This window comes from Antechinus flavipes, chromosome 1 (assembly GCF_016432865.1).
Source record: "Antechinus flavipes isolate AdamAnt ecotype Samford, QLD, Australia chromosome 1, AdamAnt_v2, whole genome shotgun sequence".
Classification (NCBI taxonomy): domain Eukaryota; kingdom Metazoa; phylum Chordata; class Mammalia; order Dasyuromorphia; family Dasyuridae; genus Antechinus; species Antechinus flavipes.
The window spans coordinates 165,193,678-165,214,310 of NC_067398.1; the positions used below are offsets into that span (position 1 = coordinate 165,193,678).

The following is a 20,633-nucleotide window of genomic DNA, read 5'->3' on the forward strand; positions in this document are numbered from 1 at the left end:
AAAAAAATAATTTATCAAAATTAATCCAATTATAAGATTTCAGTCTATGTACTCTTTAGTTCCTAACATACATTTTTTTTTCCTTGTACTGTTCAACTCAAGGCAAATCTTGGAACATTTACTTATCCAGGAAAATACGACCTAAATTATAATTGAATTTTTTAACCTTATCGAATTCTTTTTTAAAAGACACTAAAAACAAATGATAAATATTGAATTGATTTCATTTTGCCAATTACTTTTATCTATATGAACAGCAATCTAGTTTTACTTTCTTTCACAGAAGTACCTACCTGACTAATAGGATTCTGATCAAAATATTCCTCCACAAAGTATTCTAGTAACTGTTAAAATAAAAAAAAATCAAATTTTTCATATTAAACATTTCAAATATTACCCATCAAGACATTATAAAGAACTTGATAAATGCCTATATTTTTTCTTCTAGTGTACAGAAAGTACATATTTTCTTTATGTACATACTACTACATATTCTTCAGACTTTTTCAATTCTTTATCTTATTTACTACCATATAATCACACATAGTAGTATGATTTCAAGATTTCTAGTAGATTTAAGACTGAAATATTCAAAATTAAATGCAAAAAAAAATCATAACTACAAACTACACTGTAAGGTCTTTTTTTTTTTTAAGCTAATTTTAAAAAAATAATCAAAATAAATGCTGAAAAACTATGAAAAGAAACCTTGGCCCAATAAGATAAGAAAAACCACTTCTTCCAATTTCTCTGCAGTGGTTGGTAACCAAGGATATGGACAATTGTATATGATGTGAGACTCACATGACACAGTCAATTAGTTTTGTAGAACTTTGCAGCTAGGTGGCACAGTGGATAGAGCACCAGCCCTGAAGTCAGGAGGACCTGAGTTCAACTCTGGCCTCACACACTTAACACTTCCTAGCTGTGTGACCCTGGGTTAGTCACTTAACCCCAAATGCCTCAGCAAAACAAACAAAAAAAATTCTTCTATAACAAAAGACATCAATAAAAATGTGTATCCCTCCCTAAAAAGCCAACCTCTGAAACAAAGAAAAAGAGAGGGGAAAAAGAAGAAAAATAACCAATATATCAACTGAATCTGATAATATATGTAATGTTTCACACCCAGAGCTCCCCCACTTCGGGACTCTGCATGTTATAAATTCAGAGAAGCATCTAAATCAAAATAATTCATCTTCTAATGTAAATAGATAGAAATTAATTTTATTGGAAGAAAATCCAATTACTCATAACATAAAGCTTGCTGAAGTGAAATAAATTTGCAAACTAAACAGTGCTTTGGAAAGTAACTTTGTTTTCAGAAAGTTATTATTTCTTCTAATGAAAATGAAAGGCTCTACTATTCTGTAGCTCTGGTCTACTGTTAATTGATAAATTATAATTTCAATGAAAATTATATTGTTTAATGACAAAAGTTTAATGCAAGAGATATTTGTTTGATTAAATGCATGATATTTTACAAATGTTTACTAATGAACTTTTTAAAAGTAGGATACATACTAAAACAATTTATTTAGATATTTAGAGGCAGCATGGTAATGAAAAGAACATTACATGTACTTCTGTCATTTCATGACATATACAAGTCATTTCACCTCTTCAGACCTCAATTTCCTCATCTATAAAGTGATACTAACGATGCTTAAACTATCTCACTCCCTGGATTATTTTGAAGAAAGAATTTGTAACTCCATAAAGCATTACATGTGTTCTCATTATAAGAACCTACAAATAAATTTTAGTTTTAATTATCTGTATTATCAGGCTATTACATCAAGACATTCATTTTAGAATGTAGCGCCAACTTTTCTTCAGTTATAATTATGAGTTTAAAACAAAATTATTAATCCAAAAGATAAGCTTTCTCAGACTTCTTTCTACACATACAATACAGCCCTCTAGTATGTGAATTTCTTCAAAAGTTATTTCCTTAGATGAATAAAACTTTATTAGTTGAGGCTCTACTAATTTGGAATTCTGGAGAAATTACAGAAGAGGCTTATTTAACTTTATCTTTGAACTACCAAATGCTTACTATTAGTTACTAAAATGATTACTATTACATTACAATATTTACTAACCAAACAATTAAACAATAATATCAGGTCAGCCTCCTTAAGATAATAAACTGCTTTGAATCAGATTATGATCACACATTTCTATATTAATACTGAATGTCCTCATTGAAAGACTAAAACAATCAGGTTGACCTTTACTTAACAATACTGCTAATCATAAATTCATAACCATACTATATATACATAAAACAATAAAAATTACATTAAAAATAGTAAGCAATTAAAACTGCCCTTTAATTAGTTTACATCAGATATTTTACCTTTAAAGTACATGTCAGTCTATTAGGCTTTAAGTCCTGGTCTTCCATAGTTCTTGATCCATCTACAACTACATAAAGATGTCTCATCTGTAAAAATAAACAATGGAAAACTTTTAAGGATAAATTCTTAATTTCAAAAAAAGCTGGTAATTGTTCATAGTAATCCAGACACAGGAAATAAGAGAACTATACTTTTAAAAAATATATCCTAAAAAGTCTATGGCCACGTTGCTAATTCTACAGGACTATCTGTATATTTTAGGCAAAATATCTACAACAGTGAAAAAAATAAATTTAAAACATACCATTCCAAGTCGAACTTGCCCATGGTGCTCAAATACTCTGGTAAAATAGGGAAATATTTCAGTACAATACAACACCATATAATTATCATAATAGTAATACTATAACCTTATAGAACCACAAGAAATATGCCACATTTTAAAATGAAATAATGAACAGTTAACACTTTTTTGCCCTCTCAGGCTAGAGGAAGACAAAGTATCATAACACAAAGAAATACTATATGTAAGGGATGTAGAAGACCCTTACCCAAAATGACTACTCAGAGATCACTCAGTAGAAGGCAGAAAAGTTGTTTATTGAAAACCTCCGAAGATGAGCCGTCCCATCGCGAGATAAGAAAGAAAAACCTCGCGGTAAGAGGGCTAAAGAAGTAGTAAAGATATATAGCTTTTATACAAGAAATTACATCACAAGTAAGAGAGCATTGAGAAGGGGAGAGGGAGGCATCTAATTGGTTGTTGCTATTTGGGGAGATTGGAATGGAAGGTTTCTGTTCCCCGAAAGCTCCTGATTTCTAGAAAACAGAAAGTCAGGCCTTCAGGCTTAATCAAGCAGACAGTGCTCCAGCTAATAGACTAAATATCAATAAATGTCAAATACCAATAAATGTCATCAGCTCAGGTTAAGTAAATATGTTTCTAGCTGACCAAGGCTCAAGTAGATATGATCTTATACAGGTCATAAGGGAGACACAGAAATAATAAAATACAGAAAAAAAGAATTCATACATTCCTGTAAGTTCTTTACTTTATCTATTCCCCACACGATATATGGTGTCAAAAGAAAAGCTACATGATCTTCAGCAAGTCACTGAGACTCTCTGAGCTTCAGTTCATCTATTTGTGAAATAGGGATAATATTATACAACCAAGCTACCTACCTATCTGATACTGTACTACCTAAAGTTCTTATGAGAATTAAAAGAAAGAATGTACATAAAGCTATTTTATGACCAAAAAAATACTATTCCAATGTAGACTATTATGTCCTTGTAATGTCAGGACCACATTCTCATTCTAGCCTTGAAGATTCACTAGATCCTTAATAGGTCCTGGAGTGGCTTCTCTGAAATATAGCACAGGTTAAAAAAAAGTTAGAGGGAAGAGGAAGAACTTACTTTCACACATTATTTTGAATTAAAAAATAAAGAGAAAGTAAATCTGAGTTAAATTAATTTTATTCTCTAAATGGACTAATTTCTATACTGTTAAATGAAAAAACAGAACACTTCAGTTATAGTTTCAAAAGAATGAATAAAAAGAAAACATTAAGAATAATTTGTTAATATTCTTTGGGAAAAAAATTAGCTTGTAGAGTTAAATGCAAATATAAACATCCCTTTCATAATTTAAAATTGCTTCAGCATTATAGCTGAAAGGCCAATTTTAGGAAAATATAAGAGACTGAGAGGCAGGTGCATTCTCTGACCTCTCTCCTCTTCCCTCTTGTCTCATTTATTTCATTTTCAATTCACAAGTAACTTCCTTAGTAAAAGCTGTTTTGCAATTCTTTCAAGTGTGTTATGATTCACAGCTGTGGGGGCTTTGGGAAAACCAATCTGATCCTTAATAGTATAGTCCCTTTAACATTTTACAAGCTTTCTAGGTTTCGCACTTAGACGTGATCCTTAACACTGTGTTCAAAAATAAATCTCAGTGGAAAAGTTCATTACAGATATGTCAAGCAGTTCTAATTTATGCAAGTTCACTTTTAAGGAAAAAAAGACTCACTCCAAAGTTTTGTAAGGTTTTCTTAGCTATCAATAAAAAGATGATTTAGTAACTAGATTCTAGCTGAAAACTTTTAAGTAAACTTCTAGTTTACCTTTTTCTCTTGGCCTTGAAGAGAATGTCTTCTATGGTAGCTTTAAGTGATCCAGACTCATCTTCTTTAAGAATTTCCCTAAAAATAGTGATTATTTGAGGGGGAAAAAAAAGAGAGAAAGAAAGAAGTTGAAAATAACAATAAATGCTAAAAAAAAAAAAAAAAAAAAAAAAAAAAAAAGCAGTCAATATTATATTTACCATGTTCTTTCATAGCCCCCTTCCCAGCGTTTTGTTTTTTCGGGTTCTTCATCCATTTTTCCTTTTGTTAGCTCCAATTATCAAGAAGTAAATAACCTGTAAGACAAAAACATTCAATTTTTATTAGATTTTTGATATCTCAACAGTATTTGTTATCAATTATATCCACATGAGGGCAGCTGGTAGAGCACTGGCCCTGAATTCAGGAGGACTTGAGTTCCTAGCTTATCTCAGACACTTAATACTTCCTAGATGTGTGATCCCGGGCAAGTCACTCAACCCTAATTGCCTCAGAACAAAATCATCATCATCATCATCATCATCATCATCAAGTATATCCACATAAAAAGATATTAACAAGAAAAAAAAAACAAGTAACTCATATTTAACTTGAGAAAATTGAGGCCATTTGATAGAAGGCCAACTCTCTTCTTTTACAGCTCAAAAGCTTCTCTATTTTCATTTCTTTCAATCTGCTTTCAGTAGGAGCCCTTCTTTTGTGTCATTGATCCTATCTCCTACTATGTTAATCACCAACTTTCTCTCAAGCAGATTAAAGTTCCTTTTGTCTCTATCTACAAACCTGCTCAAGTTTTCTGTTAGAAAAAAAAAATCCAAAATCTTCCCTTCACTCTTCCATATTCTCACGCTATCCTTCTCTTCTTCTCCTTCAAGCCAAACTTCTAGATTACAAAATTGGGGGGGGAAGGTCATGGATACATTTCAAGATGACAGATTCAGGGACAAGGCATATAGGGGAAAGGGAGTCAAGAGGAAGAAATGATTATCTTTATTTCAATATAAATAGTTGCCTTTGTAGACTTATGGATTTTATTTTGAGCATTTAGAAATATTAATTTTTTTCCCCTGAGGCAATTGGGGTTAAGTGACTTGTCTAGGGTCCCACAGCTAGGAAGTGTTAAGTGTCTGAGGTCACATTTGAACTCAGGTCTTCTTGACTTGAGGGCTGGTGCCCTCACTACGCCCTCCACTACGCCACCTAGCTACTCCTAGAAATATTATTTTGAGAAGTGCATGATACAAAAAAGGTTAAAATTCCCTATCTAGGCCAACTTTATGTCAGAGATGAGAAAAATGTGGTCTTAAGTGTTTAAAGACTTGCTCAAATTCACATAAATAAGTTATAGTTATGACTGAAACACAGGTCTTAACTCCAAATTGCAAGTCCTTTTCAAATTGCTAATAAAGTACATTATATATATAAAATGCTTTCATTTCCTCATTATTTTTCATTCACTTGACAAGTGAGTTCTGTTCTATTAGGAAAATTGTATTCTTTCCTCTACTCCTTTCTTCTTCAGGCTGCTTTCCTCCTTCATGTCTTTGTATTATTTGATAGTGTTGACCATAAACTACTTCTCAGTTTTTTCCTTTTAAGTCTCCAGTTGTTCTCTCTACCCTGAATAAACACAAATATGCTCTAGAGCGATGTCCTTGAATTTTTCTTGTGGTGATCTAATCTAGTGTAATGGTTTCAATTATCACCTCTATGTAGACAACTCCCAGATCTGTATCTTCAGACTCCTGTTTCAGTTCAGCATTTCTAAATACCTATTAAACATCTTCATCAACGCAACCATGAAACTCGGTATGTTCAAAGCAGAATTTAATCATCTTTGTTCCATATCTGCCCCTCTAAAAAAGAGATAAGAAGGAAAGCCAGAGACAAGCAAAGCAGTTTTGAAAATTACATGTTGAATTTATTATATACTTAAAAAGGAAAAGAAAGCTTTGCATAATAAATTCAACATTTTGTGTCCAATCCATTTTTCCACTCTATTTTATATATATATATATATATGGAACTGATCATTTTCAATTGGTGTTTACATTCTAGATTTTTAAAAGTTTAAGAAAAAAGGTTTAAAAAAAAAATAAAAACCACCTTGCCCCTTTCCTACTTGCCTGACTGAAAACTTGGGACTGATCTTTGCCTCTTCTCTCATCTACCATCCCTATATAGAATCAACTGGCAAAGTCCTGTTTTCAGTTTTTCTCTCATAATTAAATTCTCTCCTGGCTATTGTCCGCTTCTCTCATAACATATCCTACACATCACTGCCAAAGCAATTTTCCTAATGTATCTGTCTTCCCTAAAACCTTCAACCACTCCCCTGTGACTAACATGAGCTCCATTGGTTTGTAACACAAACTTCATTATATACCTACAAAGTATACAAAATGATTATTAGCAACAGAACATTAAAAAATAGCAAAGAACAGGGAAACAGAAAACAAATCTGCAAAAAACTTGATGTGTGATTCAAATTGGCCAATTTATCTCAAAAGTGTTTTACAGATCAAATAGGAAGGACAATAAACAAAAAATATGTAACATTCTTGGAAACATTCTTGCAGAAAACAATTTTCATTACTAAGAGTAGAATCATCATATTTGTAATCACTCATAAGATAAGGAAGTGGAAATAGCTGTCATTAAGATGAAAACTGGATCAATCAATATGTCTATGTCATAGAAGAAATCCATGCCAGAGATAATACAATCTAAAAAGCCAATGCATTATCAAGATATGTGAATAGTAAAGAAATAAAGAAAAAAAGACATGATGGGCAATATTAGCATAGAAAGACATTCAAGAGGACATCAGTAATCTCTTCACAGGATTTTAGGAAAATCATTTACCTAAACATTACAGTATCCTTGATAAAAATTAAAAAAAAAAAAAAGACATGTTTTTGCCACAATTTTCTACATCTCCACTGTTACAGAAATTAACAGAAAAGTATAAGCAATATAGGCTCTTTACTATTTACTTTTACATGTGCAGGGGAAATTAGGGGTAAGGTTCTAAATTTGCTATACTAAAATCAAAATGAAAAAATATTGAAACAAATTGAACATGGAACCAGAGCCAAGGTCTACTCTTCCATGGCTTCAACCAGACTTTAAATATTAGAAGACTAAGAAACTAATTGTCACATGGGGTGGGGAAAGGAGAGGAGACTGACAATAGAATTCCTGGTCAAGAAATGACTTAGTTTCCTCTAGGAAATTTATGTGGATTCTCCAAGTAGATTTCTAAGAACTACACAGACTGAAAAGGAATGCACAAGAATAGGATGTGATCTGTACCAAAGACATTTTGTAAAGAGAATCAGCTAGATGGCCTATTGGACAGAGTACCCAGGCCTGGAGTCTGGAATACTCATCTTCCTAAATGCAAATCTGGACTCACACAATTAACAGCTGTATGACCTCAGGCAAATCACTTAATCCTGTTTGCCTATATTTCCTCATTTGTAAAAAGAGCTGGAGAAAAAAATGGCAAACCATTTCTTGTAAATTTGTCGATGGAGTTATGAAGAATCAGAAATGACTGAATAACAAGGAAAATAGCATGATCCTCCTAAATATATGTTAAGAAGTTTTTGTGAAAGCAACACCTTACATGAGATTATCAGCAATACGTATTTAAAATTCACCAAGAAGCTGCTAGTATCAAATCAATACCAGTTTTCCTTTAACAAACAGAATCATAAGGTTTGGTAACAAGAGATAATAACTCATAGTTTTAAAACTGGAATGGACCTTAGCTGAAATGAATTCAATCCCCTTCTTTTACAGATCAGGAAACTATAGCTAAGAAAGGATAAGTGCTTTGCTCAGTCACACAATCAATGGCACACTCAATTTGATATAATAGGATTCTTTGGTCCCCTGATTTGAGGGGAGGGGGGGGGCGGAAGGGGGAAGAGAGGAAGAGGGACTGGGTCAAGAAACACTAAATCTTTTGGCTTTGGAGTCTGTCTCAGGAAACTCTCAATCTATCTGATTCAGGAAACTCCTAAGCCCACTCATTGTTAATTGAGGATATGGTCAGTGATAATCACATTTTAGAGACCATCCTTAATTTATCTGGAGATTAATCCTTAGCCTCAGATCATAGAATCAACATGTCAAAGACAGACTCCTTAGCCTTAGGCTATGGGGGACTACATAAAGCTGTTCTCTCAATTCTTTGCTACTTCTAATTTGAAATCTACTCAGCTGAAATCTCAGTGTCCAACCCTTTTGCCAACTTAACTTAGGGACTGCGAATTCTTTTGCAATACCTGCGACACTGACCTGGGGACTCCCCCCCACAAACGTTGTTAGGTGTCTCATCCCTCAACATTTGATGACCTGTATGAGGATCCCCCAAATTTTACATCCTCCTTGTTAAGGTAAGCCTCTTTTTGCCCTTATTCTATAGCTGGGCCAATCCAAGTACCTAGTATGTGGAAAAGGTGAAAAACTTATAGATCAAGCACATATTGATCAGAGATTGCTAGCTACATTAACTGAAGCCTTAGAGGCCTCAGTTTCAGCTTCTCTGGAAGCATGTGATTTTAGATAAGGCCTGGACTACATTCCATTGTCCAAAGAAGGATACTGGTAAAGAAGTTGTATATCACCTTATCTACTGCATTCCACTGACCAAATAGGAGAATAGAGACTTATGAGACCAATCACACCATATAGAGGGTGGGATTTTGGGGGGTTCTTTATCTGAAATGTATAAAAACTGTGAGCATTCTCAAGGGAGTGGCTCTCTCCTGCTGTGAACTTCGGCTCGAAGACCAGGATGGGGTCTGCTTCTCAAAATTCTAATAAATAATTCTGCTTTTTATGAGTGATCTCTGAATAGTCAATTTGGGTAGATGTCTTTGTCCCAAACAGTTGGGGGCTCGTCCGGGATGAGGTCTTTGGGGGAGATGGCTGTTCACCCCAGACAGGGATAGGCGCCTATGGAGCAGTTTTCTCCATGGTCTCTGGCTCTGGGTGGGCAGCCTCTCTCCCTTTTAGACAGTAACCTGAGGCACAGGTACTCAGTGGAAAGCAGAATTGAAGACTGAAGGAAGTAGAGTCCTGATGGCCAGTGAAATACAGTCTGGAAGATTTACATGTGTAATTGGAGGTATGCTTTCAGGAGTCTGGGGATCCATTGGCTGGGATGAGGGAGACCCCGAGGGATTAGCCCTCCTAAATTTGTTTTTGGTGGGAACTGCTGTCGACCCCAATGAAAGGACTTCCTGTGTAAGCTCCCAGATGACTGAGTGTGTGGGTAACCTCTGCTGATAATGGGATAGTAGTAGTTCAAGAATTTTTGTCAGGACGGTAGCTAGGTATAAAAGGAAAAAAACTGGGAGGATGTTCCCAGAACTATTTGGGTATATCAGACTTAAATCTGTATGTAAAAGGTGAATATAGAGCTCTGTGTGTATCTGTGTGTGTATGTTTGTTTGCATTTTGTTTTCCGTGTTAAAAAGTTAGCAAGCTCGTAATAGATAAGAATTCAGCCTCTGTGTTGCAGGCTTAGAAAAATATCAGGCTGAATTGTTGGAGTTGGAATTCATTCAGAGTAGTAATTCTTTCAGAGTAGCTCAGAATGTATTGGTTTTAGATCATAGTAAGGTAATTTGGGTGCTAATTTAGGCTTCTCAAGATTAGGACAGAGCAAGAAAAGAAGTTTGAAATTTTTTTTTTCTCTTTCTTTCCCTCTACCTCAGGCTGAGTGCAGCAGCTTTGTGGAGAGAAGGAGGGAAAAGGGGGAGAAGGGAGAAAGGAGGGAAATAAAGACATAGATTGAAATGGATCTGAAAGTTTATAAAGTTAAAAAAAAAAAAATAGAAGAGCAGTGTGCCATCATTTAAAACTCCTGTAAGCAGGGGCCTATGACTTTGTTACAAAATTCTGGAATTTTGCCAGAAAAAAATTAATGCTTAACTCTTTCCTGGTTTACTAAAGAAAAGAAGTTTGAATGGAATATCTAGGCATTCTCTGTGAAGGCAGAGAAATGCACTAAACAGGCTTGGAACATTAGAGAAGCTCTGTTTGGATTCTGAGAAGGAATAATTTCAAGCTGAAATAAACTTCTCTCCAGGCTATTCCTGGGGAAAATCCCCTAATCTGTATGTTTTGTTGATTTAGAAGCTCTGTTAAGTTTTAAGAACAATGATTAAGAAATTTAGGAATTGGTCATTTTAATGTTGCAATTGTACTTAGTATAAAAATTTACTTGTGATTTTAAACTTTTTAACCTGTTGTACTAATTTGTAAGTAAATGGAACTTGGTTATTTTAAACTGACAGGAAAGTTTTTCCCTTAAAGAAGGATTTCAAAGCCTGCTAGAGTAAAGGGCAATAAAACCTTATCTGCTATTTTAGGAATGGCAGGAAAAAAAGCAGTCTGTTTTAGTTAGAAAAGAAGGGAAAGAGCAATAAAATTCAAGCTCGACCTGGATAGATAAGAGATGGCAATTGCTGTGAGAAGCACACTCAAGCAGAAGGAAAAAAAAAAAAAACTGTATTTGGTTTGATTCAGTTTATTTGTTAACATAAGTTATGCTTTTACATGTGGGTTTTGTGGAGTTATTTAGCTGTTCACCATAAGTTTTGAAGAGACAGATGAGAAGGAATGCAGGAAATTTATGAAGGATTGGTTTGTAGGAGCAAATTGAAAGCCTGAATGATTTCAAGAAGGAATTAGTTGGAAAAAGAAAGTAAATAAACTGATTGCCTAAATCTTGAGAAGGATTCCTGTGTAGGAAATTGAGTGGGGGGAGGGGCAGCAGTGGAAAGAGGCCTTTGTTCCTGCTGCAACCGCTTGGTTCCTTTTGCCGAAGAAAGCAATCTAATCTTTTAAAGAGACAGCTGCTCTTATAGGGTATTAATTGACTGAATATTTGTTCTTTGAAACATAATGGTTTTCTTGTTTAAGGAATATGATCATAAATGCGATCTATACTTTGAAAGGATTATTTCAGAAAGTTTAATTGATGTTGTTAAGAACTTTTCAGATTCTTTTATGTGAATAATGCCAATTATTTAAAAGGACTCCAGGGATAACAGTTTTTGCCTTTGTCCTTTTGAAAATGTTTTTGTTACGGACAATATGTAGTTTGGGATTTTTCTGTGTATTGGGTATTTTAAAAGCAAAATGATTGGTATAATATTCAATTTATGGAACATCTACTTGGGTATGTAAGAATTATGTAAACATTCTGGGATAAATTTCTTACTGTTAAAAGTCTTACAATATGTAGATGATCCTCTTGTGGCAGGAAGAAAAAAAAGAGTGACCTTGTCCAAGTCACTATTAGTTTATTAAATTATTTAGGAGAACGGGGACTGAGAATTTCTCAAGACAAATTGCAATTTGTGAAACGTGAGGTAAAATATTTAGGTCATTGTGTAAGTGAAGGGAAGAAAAAAAAAGAAATTAGATCCTATAAATTACTTGAGGGAAAGAATGGAAACAGTAAAAGTAAGAGACTGGCACACAGAGCATTGGTCATTGAAATTTTAAGCAATCTTATGTTCCCTAAGAACACTGCAGTGATTTATGTGCAGGGGCACCAAAGAGGAGATTTATTTAAGACAAGGGGAAACTGCTTTGCAGATGAGGAGGCGAAATGAGCTGGAGAAGAGGAATCTGTAAGTATGGAGGAAATGATGGTGCTAATTCTGGCATTTCTGCCTCAAATGCCTCTACCTTCCCTTACCCCAGAAGAGAAGCAGGAAATCCAAAGCTTTGGCCCTCAGGAAGATAAGAGGGCACTGGCTCCTCCCTGATGGCAGGAAAGTACTGACCACAGCAGGTATGAGACATGTACTCCAACATTTACATCAGAGCAGTCATTGGGGTATCCAAGGCCTGTGTGACGTGGTGCTGACTAAATTGGTGGCACTGGCTTGTACACAATAGCAGGCAACTTGTCAGTGGGTGTCCTGTTTGTCAGAGGATGAATAGAATGGCAAAATGACAAATCCAAAAAGGAGGAAGGCCCCTTGGTATCAGGCCTTTCCAAAGCATACAAGTGGACTTTACTGAGCTGCCATCAGTGGGGTGTCTCAAATACCTGTTGGTCGTAGTAGACCATCTGACCTTAGGGCTAGTGGAGCAGGTAGATTCGGACCAAGGCATCCATTTCATGGGTAAGATCCTCTGATCTGTGGCCCAAGCTCTATAAGTATCATGGGACTTATATATCCCATGGTATCCACCCTCACCAGGTAAAGTGGAAAGAATGAACAAGGAAATTAAACAGCAACTGATTAAATTGGCATTAGAGACACAATTGCCCTGACCAAGTGCCTTCCCGTTGCCTTATTAAGAATTAGAACAAAAAACCCCAAAGGATGTGGGATTTCATCACTTATGAATTACTGTATGATCACTCTTATCCAAAAGGATCCAATATTTGAAACCAAGGATTTGTTTTTAAGGAAATATGTCATGTCTTTACTGCAACATCTGAAAACTTTACCACTAAAAGGACTTATTGCTCAGACTCCTCCCTTAGGATTCACGGTGCATAAGTTCTAGCTTGGAGACTGGGTCCTAGTGCAGACGTGGAAAGAGGACAAGCTGACCCCACTTGGGAAGGACCATTCCAGATCGTCTTGACATCAGATACAGAAGTGCTTACATAGCAAAGAGGGTAGACTCAGCATACCAGAATTAAAGGACCAGTGGATGCTCCAAGGATGTGGACTCCCAAACTGAATCCAGAGAACAAGCTGAGACAAACATTGAAAAGGAACTGATGAATTGTGCATGTAAAATCTTGATAGTAGTATTGATCTGGGGTACCTTATTGGGGCATTGCCTAAATCAAACAGATAAAGGGCCATGGATGGGAGAGAGTAAGTGTGAATGGACTTTCACTCGTCAACCAGAGAGGGTAGATATCATAGATTGTGTGGGCATAGAAAGAGATGGAGCAAGTCAAATATTGTTTGTGATGATGGGTTAGTGCTTAATTGTGTCCACCAGCATTCATTAGGAGGTAATGAGGAATGTTTGAAGGAATTTAGAAAGAAGCCTACTTGTCAAACACCCGTAATCTACTCAAACTGGTGATGTTAATGGGTGGGGGAGATGCCTGGCCTCCAGCACAAATTATCAAGGAATACAGACCAGCGACATGGGTCCAAGATGGTAGTTGGAGATATCAGACACCAAAATATATATTAAACAGATTAATTCTGCAGCAAGCAGTCTTAGAGGTAACAACTAACCAAACTGCTCAGGCCCTTGATCTATTAGCCAATTAAGCTATCCAGACAAGGGAAGCTGTTTTGTAAGATAGATTAGTTTTCGATTATCTGTTAGCAGAGGAAGGAAGAGTCTCTGAGAGACTAAACCTGTCTACTTATTGTATATAAATTGATGACAAGGGACAAACAGTAAAAATAATTACTAAGGGCATTCACAGGATAGTTCATGTGCCTGTACAAGTTTGGAAATCTCCCTTTACAAATAGTTGGTGGTCTTAGTTTGATGGTAGCTGGTGGAAACAACTCTTATGGTATGGACTTATTGAAATCAGTGGTATACATATGGGTATGTTTACCCTGTATAATTACATTGGTAACAAGAACAGTTCAAAGACCACTATCAAGAATCTTACATACAGAGGATGCCATTAAAATGATGATTTTACAGAAAGAGGGATGGGAGGCAATAGCAGGGATGATCCAGATGAGGAGATTAACAAGCAATGTGTAGAGATATTAATTGAATTTGACCACAATGTTAATTCTTCATGAGGAAATATATTTATTTATTTATGTATTTATAAATAACAGGGGGGAATTGTGTGGAAAAGGTGAAGAACTTACAGACCAAGCACATATTGATCAGAGACTGCTAGCTACATTAATTGAAGCCTTAGAGGTCTCAGTTTCAGCTTCTCTGGAAGCATGTGATTTTAGATAAGGCCTGGACTACATTCCATTGTCCAAAGAAGGATACTGGTGAGGAAGCTGTATATCACCTTATGTACTGCATTCCACTGACCAAATAGGAGAATAGAAACTTATATGACCAATCACACCATATAGAGGGTTGAATTTTTGGGGTTTTTTGACTGAAATGTATAAAAACTGTGAGCATTCTCAAGGGAGTGGCTCTCTCCTGCTGTGAACTTCAGACTGGTATGGGACCCACTTCTCAAGATTCTAATAAATAATTTTGCTTTTTATGAGTGATTTCTGAGTAGTTAATTTGGGTAGGTATCTTCATCCCAAACACTACAAAGGCTTGGGACTATCAGGAGCTTCACGCTCAGCAGACTTTCTTGACTACAGACACCTAGACTTAGAAGTTCTTGCACTTCTCAGCAGAAATATCTTTAACCAGGGGACATTTATCACCTATCATCCTCTGTGGGATGTGTGAAGAGGGCGGGTGCTATAGAAAATCTAAAGCTTGTGGCAAAAATGGGACAATCCACCTCTGTCTCTATCCCTACAGATTCTCCCTTAGGCTGCCTCTTAAAAAACAGACAAATTTGGCCTGAAAGATCTCAAAACTAAGAAACTTTCTTTTGCAATACTGTCTAGTTTATATCTTAGGGAACCAGGAAAAATGGCCCATTAATGGATCACTTAATCATAGCACTATCCAGAAGTTTTGCCACAGACAAGGCAAGTGGACTGAAGTTTCCTATGTCCAAGTCTTTATGGTCTTGTCTCAAGATCCTAAATTAAGACAGCACTGCAGAATGCTGCTGGTAAAATTTACTGGAAGAGAATTGAAAATACTGACCTTCTAGATGACACCCTCCTTTCCACTCCAGGGACATGGGATTCCGCCTCTCCATCCCCCCACTCATGCAGTCCTTATCAGGAGGTCTGTGAATCCTTTCCAGAACTACCCCCTTATCAAAGACAAGACCTTATTCCAACAATATTTCTTCTACTCAGTCCCCCCCTTACTTCCTGAACCAGACTTCCCAATCCCTACTCCTCAGTCCGTCTCTATAAGGAGTAGGACCTCTTTTTCTACTCCTCAGGATCTGATTCAGCCAACCCTTCTAACCTCTGCCCACTGAAAGAAGTAGCAGACTCTCAGAGAGGAACACTTAGGGTACAGGTGCCTTTTTCTTTTCTTTTCTTCTTTTTTATTATTATAGCTTTTTATTAGTAGTTATATGCATGGGTAATTTTATAGCATTGACAATTGCCAAACTTTTTGTTCCAATTTTTTCCCTCCTTCTCCCCACCCCCTCCCCCAAATGGCAGGTTGACAAATACATGTTAAATATGTTAAAGTATAAATTAAATACAAAATAAGTATACAAGTCCAAACAGTTATTTTGCTGTACAAAAAGAATCAGACTCTGAAGTAGTGTACAATTAGCCTGTGAAGGAAATCAAAAATGGAGGTGGACAAAAACAGAGGGATTGGGAAATCTATGTAATGGTTCCTAGTCATCTCCCAGAGTTATTTCGCTGGGAGTAGCTGGTTCAATTCATTCCTGCTCCATTGAAACTGATTTAGTTCATCTCAATGCTGAAGATGGTCAGGCCCACTAGAATTGATCATCATATAGTATTGTTGTTGAAGTATATAATGATCTCCTGGTTGTGCTCATTTCACTCAGCATCAGTTCATGTAAGTTTCTACAGGTGCCTTTTTCAATGTCAGACCTTTCCTAGATTAAGGAAAAACTTGGCCATAACGCTGAGGACCTTACTAAGTATATTGAGGGTTTAAAACCATTACCCTCAATTTGATCTTTCCTGGGGAGATATTAATATCATTATTTCCTCCTGTTATATCACAGAGGAGAAAAAGAGAACCTGGGATCTGGCCCAAAAGTTTGGGGATAACATGGCTGCATTCTCTTCTGTTAGATATCCCCTGAGGGCTATTGCTGTCTTTGCCTCAGACCCTGGATGGAACTACCACAAGGGAAGTAGTGATAGAGAGAGAATCGATCACCTTTTAACCTGACTCACAGAAGAGATGAAGAGGGGAATTAAAAAGCAGGTTAATTATGACAGGCTGAGGAGAATCCTACCTTGTAGAGGCTCTAAGAAAATACACTAATCTGGACCCCAATTCTCCACTGGGACCACTGTCCTCAACATGCATTTTATTAAACAATCTGCCCCAGATATGTGGAGGAAGCTACAGAAGTTAGCCTTGGGCCCTCAAACTTCCCAGACTGAACTGTTAGAAACAGTGTTTGGAGTCTTTAATAATAGGAACCCAAATTGCAGCAGAAGAGGAAGACCGCAGGGTCAGAGCAAGAAACAAAGAATAGCTCAAATTCTGGCTGCTGACATATTAGGAAACATAGGGGTTTGTGCTTTAGACATCAAGGCCAGGACCACTAGGTTCAAAACTCTCCTTGGCCCAGCCTTCATTTCTCGGGTAATCCAGAATGTGGCTGAGGCACTTAAAATCACTTACCATCTTCACTCCTGGTGTCCTCAGGCTTTTAGGAAGGTAGAGAAAATGAATCACATCCTCAAGTGAGTCCTTACTAAACTGTGCTTAGAGACTTAAGAGGATTGGGTGAAGAATCTCCCATTAAGGCTTTTTGGTACTTGTACCTCCAGAGAACATTAAGCTGAGCCCCTTTGAACCTCTGATATCTTTGTAGATCCAGAACAGCATCTGGTCACTCAGTTTGCCACACAACTAAGTGCAGAAGGCCCTTTCTGAATATGCAAATGAGTATTTCCCTAAACTTACAGATGCTCATACTCAAGCTCCCTTCCCTGTAAATCCAGGGAACGTGGTACACTTGAAATCTTGGAAGCCTCAAGGTGTTGACCCTCTGGGTATAAAGTGGAAAGCATCATATAAGGTCATTCTGACTCCAATGTCAGTCAAACTGGACTCCAGGTTTCCCAGTTGCACTCATTTCTCAGATTTAAAATGCTGCTTCTGTTATTTCTCCCTCAGATATTTCTGAATATTCCTGTGAACCCATAGAGGACCTGAAGCTACTTTTCCACAGGACCCCTGAAAATATTCTGGAGAAAGAAGGGTGAATTTGTGTCCTTCTTTCTTGCTATTTTCCACTCCAAAGATGAGAACTTTGCTCTTGGTGTTTCTCTCCAGCTTTCTTGGTGTCATTCTGTGGCCCTTGCCAATGGGGAGATAACTCCAACTCCTTAGTCTTTAATCAGGCTAAGAAACTCTGTGGGCACTGAGGACATTCAGGATTGTTGGCTGGGCCATTCAGCATCCTCACACAGATGGGACCTGATGCTTTATTTGCAAAGGCCCCGCTCCAAATGTCACCATCTCCACCCTGGATCCATCCATTTTTAACCTGTTTTGTGAGATTTGTTTCCTCTAGGCTCCAAGCTATGAATTTCCAACTACTCCTTCAGTCTGAAGATCACAGGCTGGCTGACTAACTCGGGGCCCAACATCCCCTGGATGTTGCTGCTGCCACCTTCAGATCTCGCACTTCCCCTGCAAGTCTGAATCCCCACTGAACATAAGGACAGCTCTACGCTCTTTGTCAGTTTAAAGCAGCTCCAGAAAATGAGACCTCCCCTCCCTTTGTCCCAAATGAATTTGGGGGTGACTGCTTGAAGGGAGAAAATGATGTAATAGGATCCGTTAGTCCCTTGATTTTCAGGAGGGACTTGGGTCAGGAAAGCCAAAAGAAAGCCAGGAAACTTCTGGCTTTCGAGTCTGACTTTCCTGAGACACTTGTTAGGTCCCTCAACAAACTCAAATGTTTTCCAACTCCCGACACCACATTCAAGTAGCTGATATTGGAGATCATCTTCCAAATCCCCCTCATTTTGCAAGATAAGTAAGTTGAGGATCAGGGAGGTTAAATGACTAGCCCAGAGTTCAATGGTCTAGAGCTGAAACCTTCTTCTATTCATGTCAGGGCCATTTCCAATACAATCTACTAGAAAAATTCTTACTCATCAAATAATCAAAAGTTCTTCTTGGAGTCCCAACACCAACCTTTGTCATGTGGTTTGGGGCAATAGCTGACAGACAGGAAGAAAAGGTTTACAATAGTTTACAATAATAATACTACCTAGCTTTTATGTAAAGCTTTAACAGCAGCAAAGCTCAAGGATCAAGATAACCTAGTGAAGGAGCATAGAAGTGTGCGCATGCGCCCGCACCATCATTATTCCCAGTTTACAGATGAGAAAACTGAGGCTGAGAGGATTAAGCAATCTACCTAAATGTCTGCGGGGGGATTTCCTGACTTCCAAGCCCATTCATTCACTGTCCACAATACATACTTATGAAGAGCCTTGGGGTTAAAGGCCAACATTCTTCCCCACCTTTATTGTGGATTCTGCCCCAATTGTACTCCTTCTCTCTCTTTAGAGTCGTTTTCCTCAGTCACCCTCATTTCCCAGATTTAAACGGCTTCGACTCCTTCTCCAAGCCAGGTCCTTCAGACATACCCCTTTCGGTTCCGACAGCAGCGCCCCTCACCCTTCCCTCCTACCTAGAAGCCTCCCAACCCCCATCGCGGGTCAGGTCCCTTCCCCTTCTCCACAGGGCAGCCTCTTCCTAGACGCCCTATCCGCTTCCCTCCTATTGGAGTCTTGTTCCCCTTCCTTCAAAGCCGTGCCCAGGCCCCAGCCAAAATACTCACCGCGACCCCCCGGAAAGTGACGGGTCCCGGCACCGCACTGACGGCTACAACCACCACCGAGTACAACTCAGAGCGCGCCCAGTGCGCATGGCGCACGGTGCTCAGCCCAAAACCTTCCCCGGCGAGCCGGGAGCGCCGCTCCGGCGAAAAAACGTTCCGGCGGCGCGGAAAGGTTTCCGAACGCGAAGCGTCTGTTCGCCGCCGGACGGTGCTCGATGCTGAGCGACGCGGCTCTGGGAGGTGGTTCCGCCGGAGAGGATCTGCTCCTAGGTTGCAGAAAGCCAGGAATTGGCTCGCAAATGTTGGGCAGTAACTAATAGTGGCTAGCATGTAGAGAGCGCTCTTAGGTTTGCAAAACGTATTCTTTATGGGTCTTTATTGTTCGGTTGTGTCTGATTTTTCATGAGCCCTTTTTGACTGGACCCTTCTTCGGCTCAGTTTGCAGACGAGGAAACTGAGACCAACAGGGTTAAATGACATACCGAGGGTCATATAGTTACAACGTTTAAAAAAAAAAAAAAAAGCCTTGCTTTTCTCACTTTTCCGAAAAGGAAACGGAAGTAGCCGGTAAATGTTGGAGACTTCATTTGAACTGAGGGCTTTTGAATTCTTAAAGCCAACGTTCTCTTCCCTGTACATCCTATCTGCCAAGATCAAGCAAATCTGGAGCTTTCCAGTATGACGGCTCTGGACCTTGGGAACGATTTTCATTTTATTTTCAAATGATGGCTGTTCCAGGAGGGGCGCTAGGAGGGGAGCTCACCCACTCCCCCGCCCCAAGTGGGGGAAATTGATTCCAGGAAGCGGAACTGTTTTGCGACAGACTTTGACCCAGGCTCATCCTTGACTCATGATTGCAGGTGCGGGGAGAAGGAACTGGTCTAGGGAAACACCCACAATTGAATGTTTGATATAATTCAGACTGGGAGTCCCGCAGGGCAAAGACTATGTGAAGGAGAACGGGAGACTGCAAACTTGGCTTGCCTTCTGTGTGACTTTAGGCAAGTCACTTAACCATTCTGATCCTGGGCTTATATTCAAAAAAGGGGATAATTAAACTGCCAGGTGCCCAACGGGTGGTCCTCAAACTTTAGTTCTCGATATCTTTATCCTATTAAAAACGATTGAAGATCTGTCCAAAGAGTTTTTGTTTCTGTGGGTTATAGTTATAGATATTGATCACATTAAAAATAAAAACCAATTATGAATTTGTAGACTCTCTGAAAGGATTTCAGAGATTCCCAGGCTGCTCTGGACCAGGCTTTGAGAACCACTGCCCAAGACCTAAGCTCAAAAGCAGCCTTGCTGCTTTTACTTACTTACTAGCTGTGTGTCCCTGGTCAAATATCTTAATTTCTGTCTGCCTCAGTTTCCTCAACTGTAAAATGAGGATCAGTATAGCACTTTTCAGAGCTGTGAGGATCAAATGAGATAATTATAAAGTACTTAGCACAGTGCTGTTGTTTGTCCTTTATTGTCAAGGAGGACTACGACTTCAGGGAAGTGATGCCATGTGAATTGGATTTAAGAGAG

At 37.9% G+C, this 20,633-nt stretch overlaps 1 protein-coding gene across 2 annotated transcripts in view; it reads right to left on the bottom strand.

Moving 5' to 3' along the window:
- Window positions 1-19,212, bottom strand: part of GTF2H2 (general transcription factor IIH subunit 2) — a 38,620-nt gene extending 19,408 nt beyond the window's left edge. Inside the window, exons 1-6 of one of the 2 annotated variants that reach the window (XM_051992571.1) lie at window positions 19,101-19,212; window positions 4,693-4,788; window positions 4,493-4,570; window positions 2,668-2,704; window positions 2,363-2,449; window positions 294-344 (exon numbers count right to left, since the gene is read on the bottom strand). In XM_051992571.1, the coding sequence (XP_051848531.1) occupies window positions 294-344; window positions 2,363-2,449; window positions 2,668-2,704; window positions 4,493-4,570; window positions 4,693-4,748 (309 nt within the window). In that variant the 5' untranslated portion in view covers window positions 4,749-4,788; window positions 19,101-19,212. Of the gene's footprint in view, window positions 1-293; window positions 345-2,362; window positions 2,450-2,667; window positions 2,705-4,492; window positions 4,571-4,692; window positions 4,789-6,198; window positions 6,306-19,100 lie in introns of those variants that run through there. The other variant, XM_051992582.1, reaches the window with a different exon arrangement.
- Window positions 19,213-20,633: the final 1,421 nt, after the last annotated feature.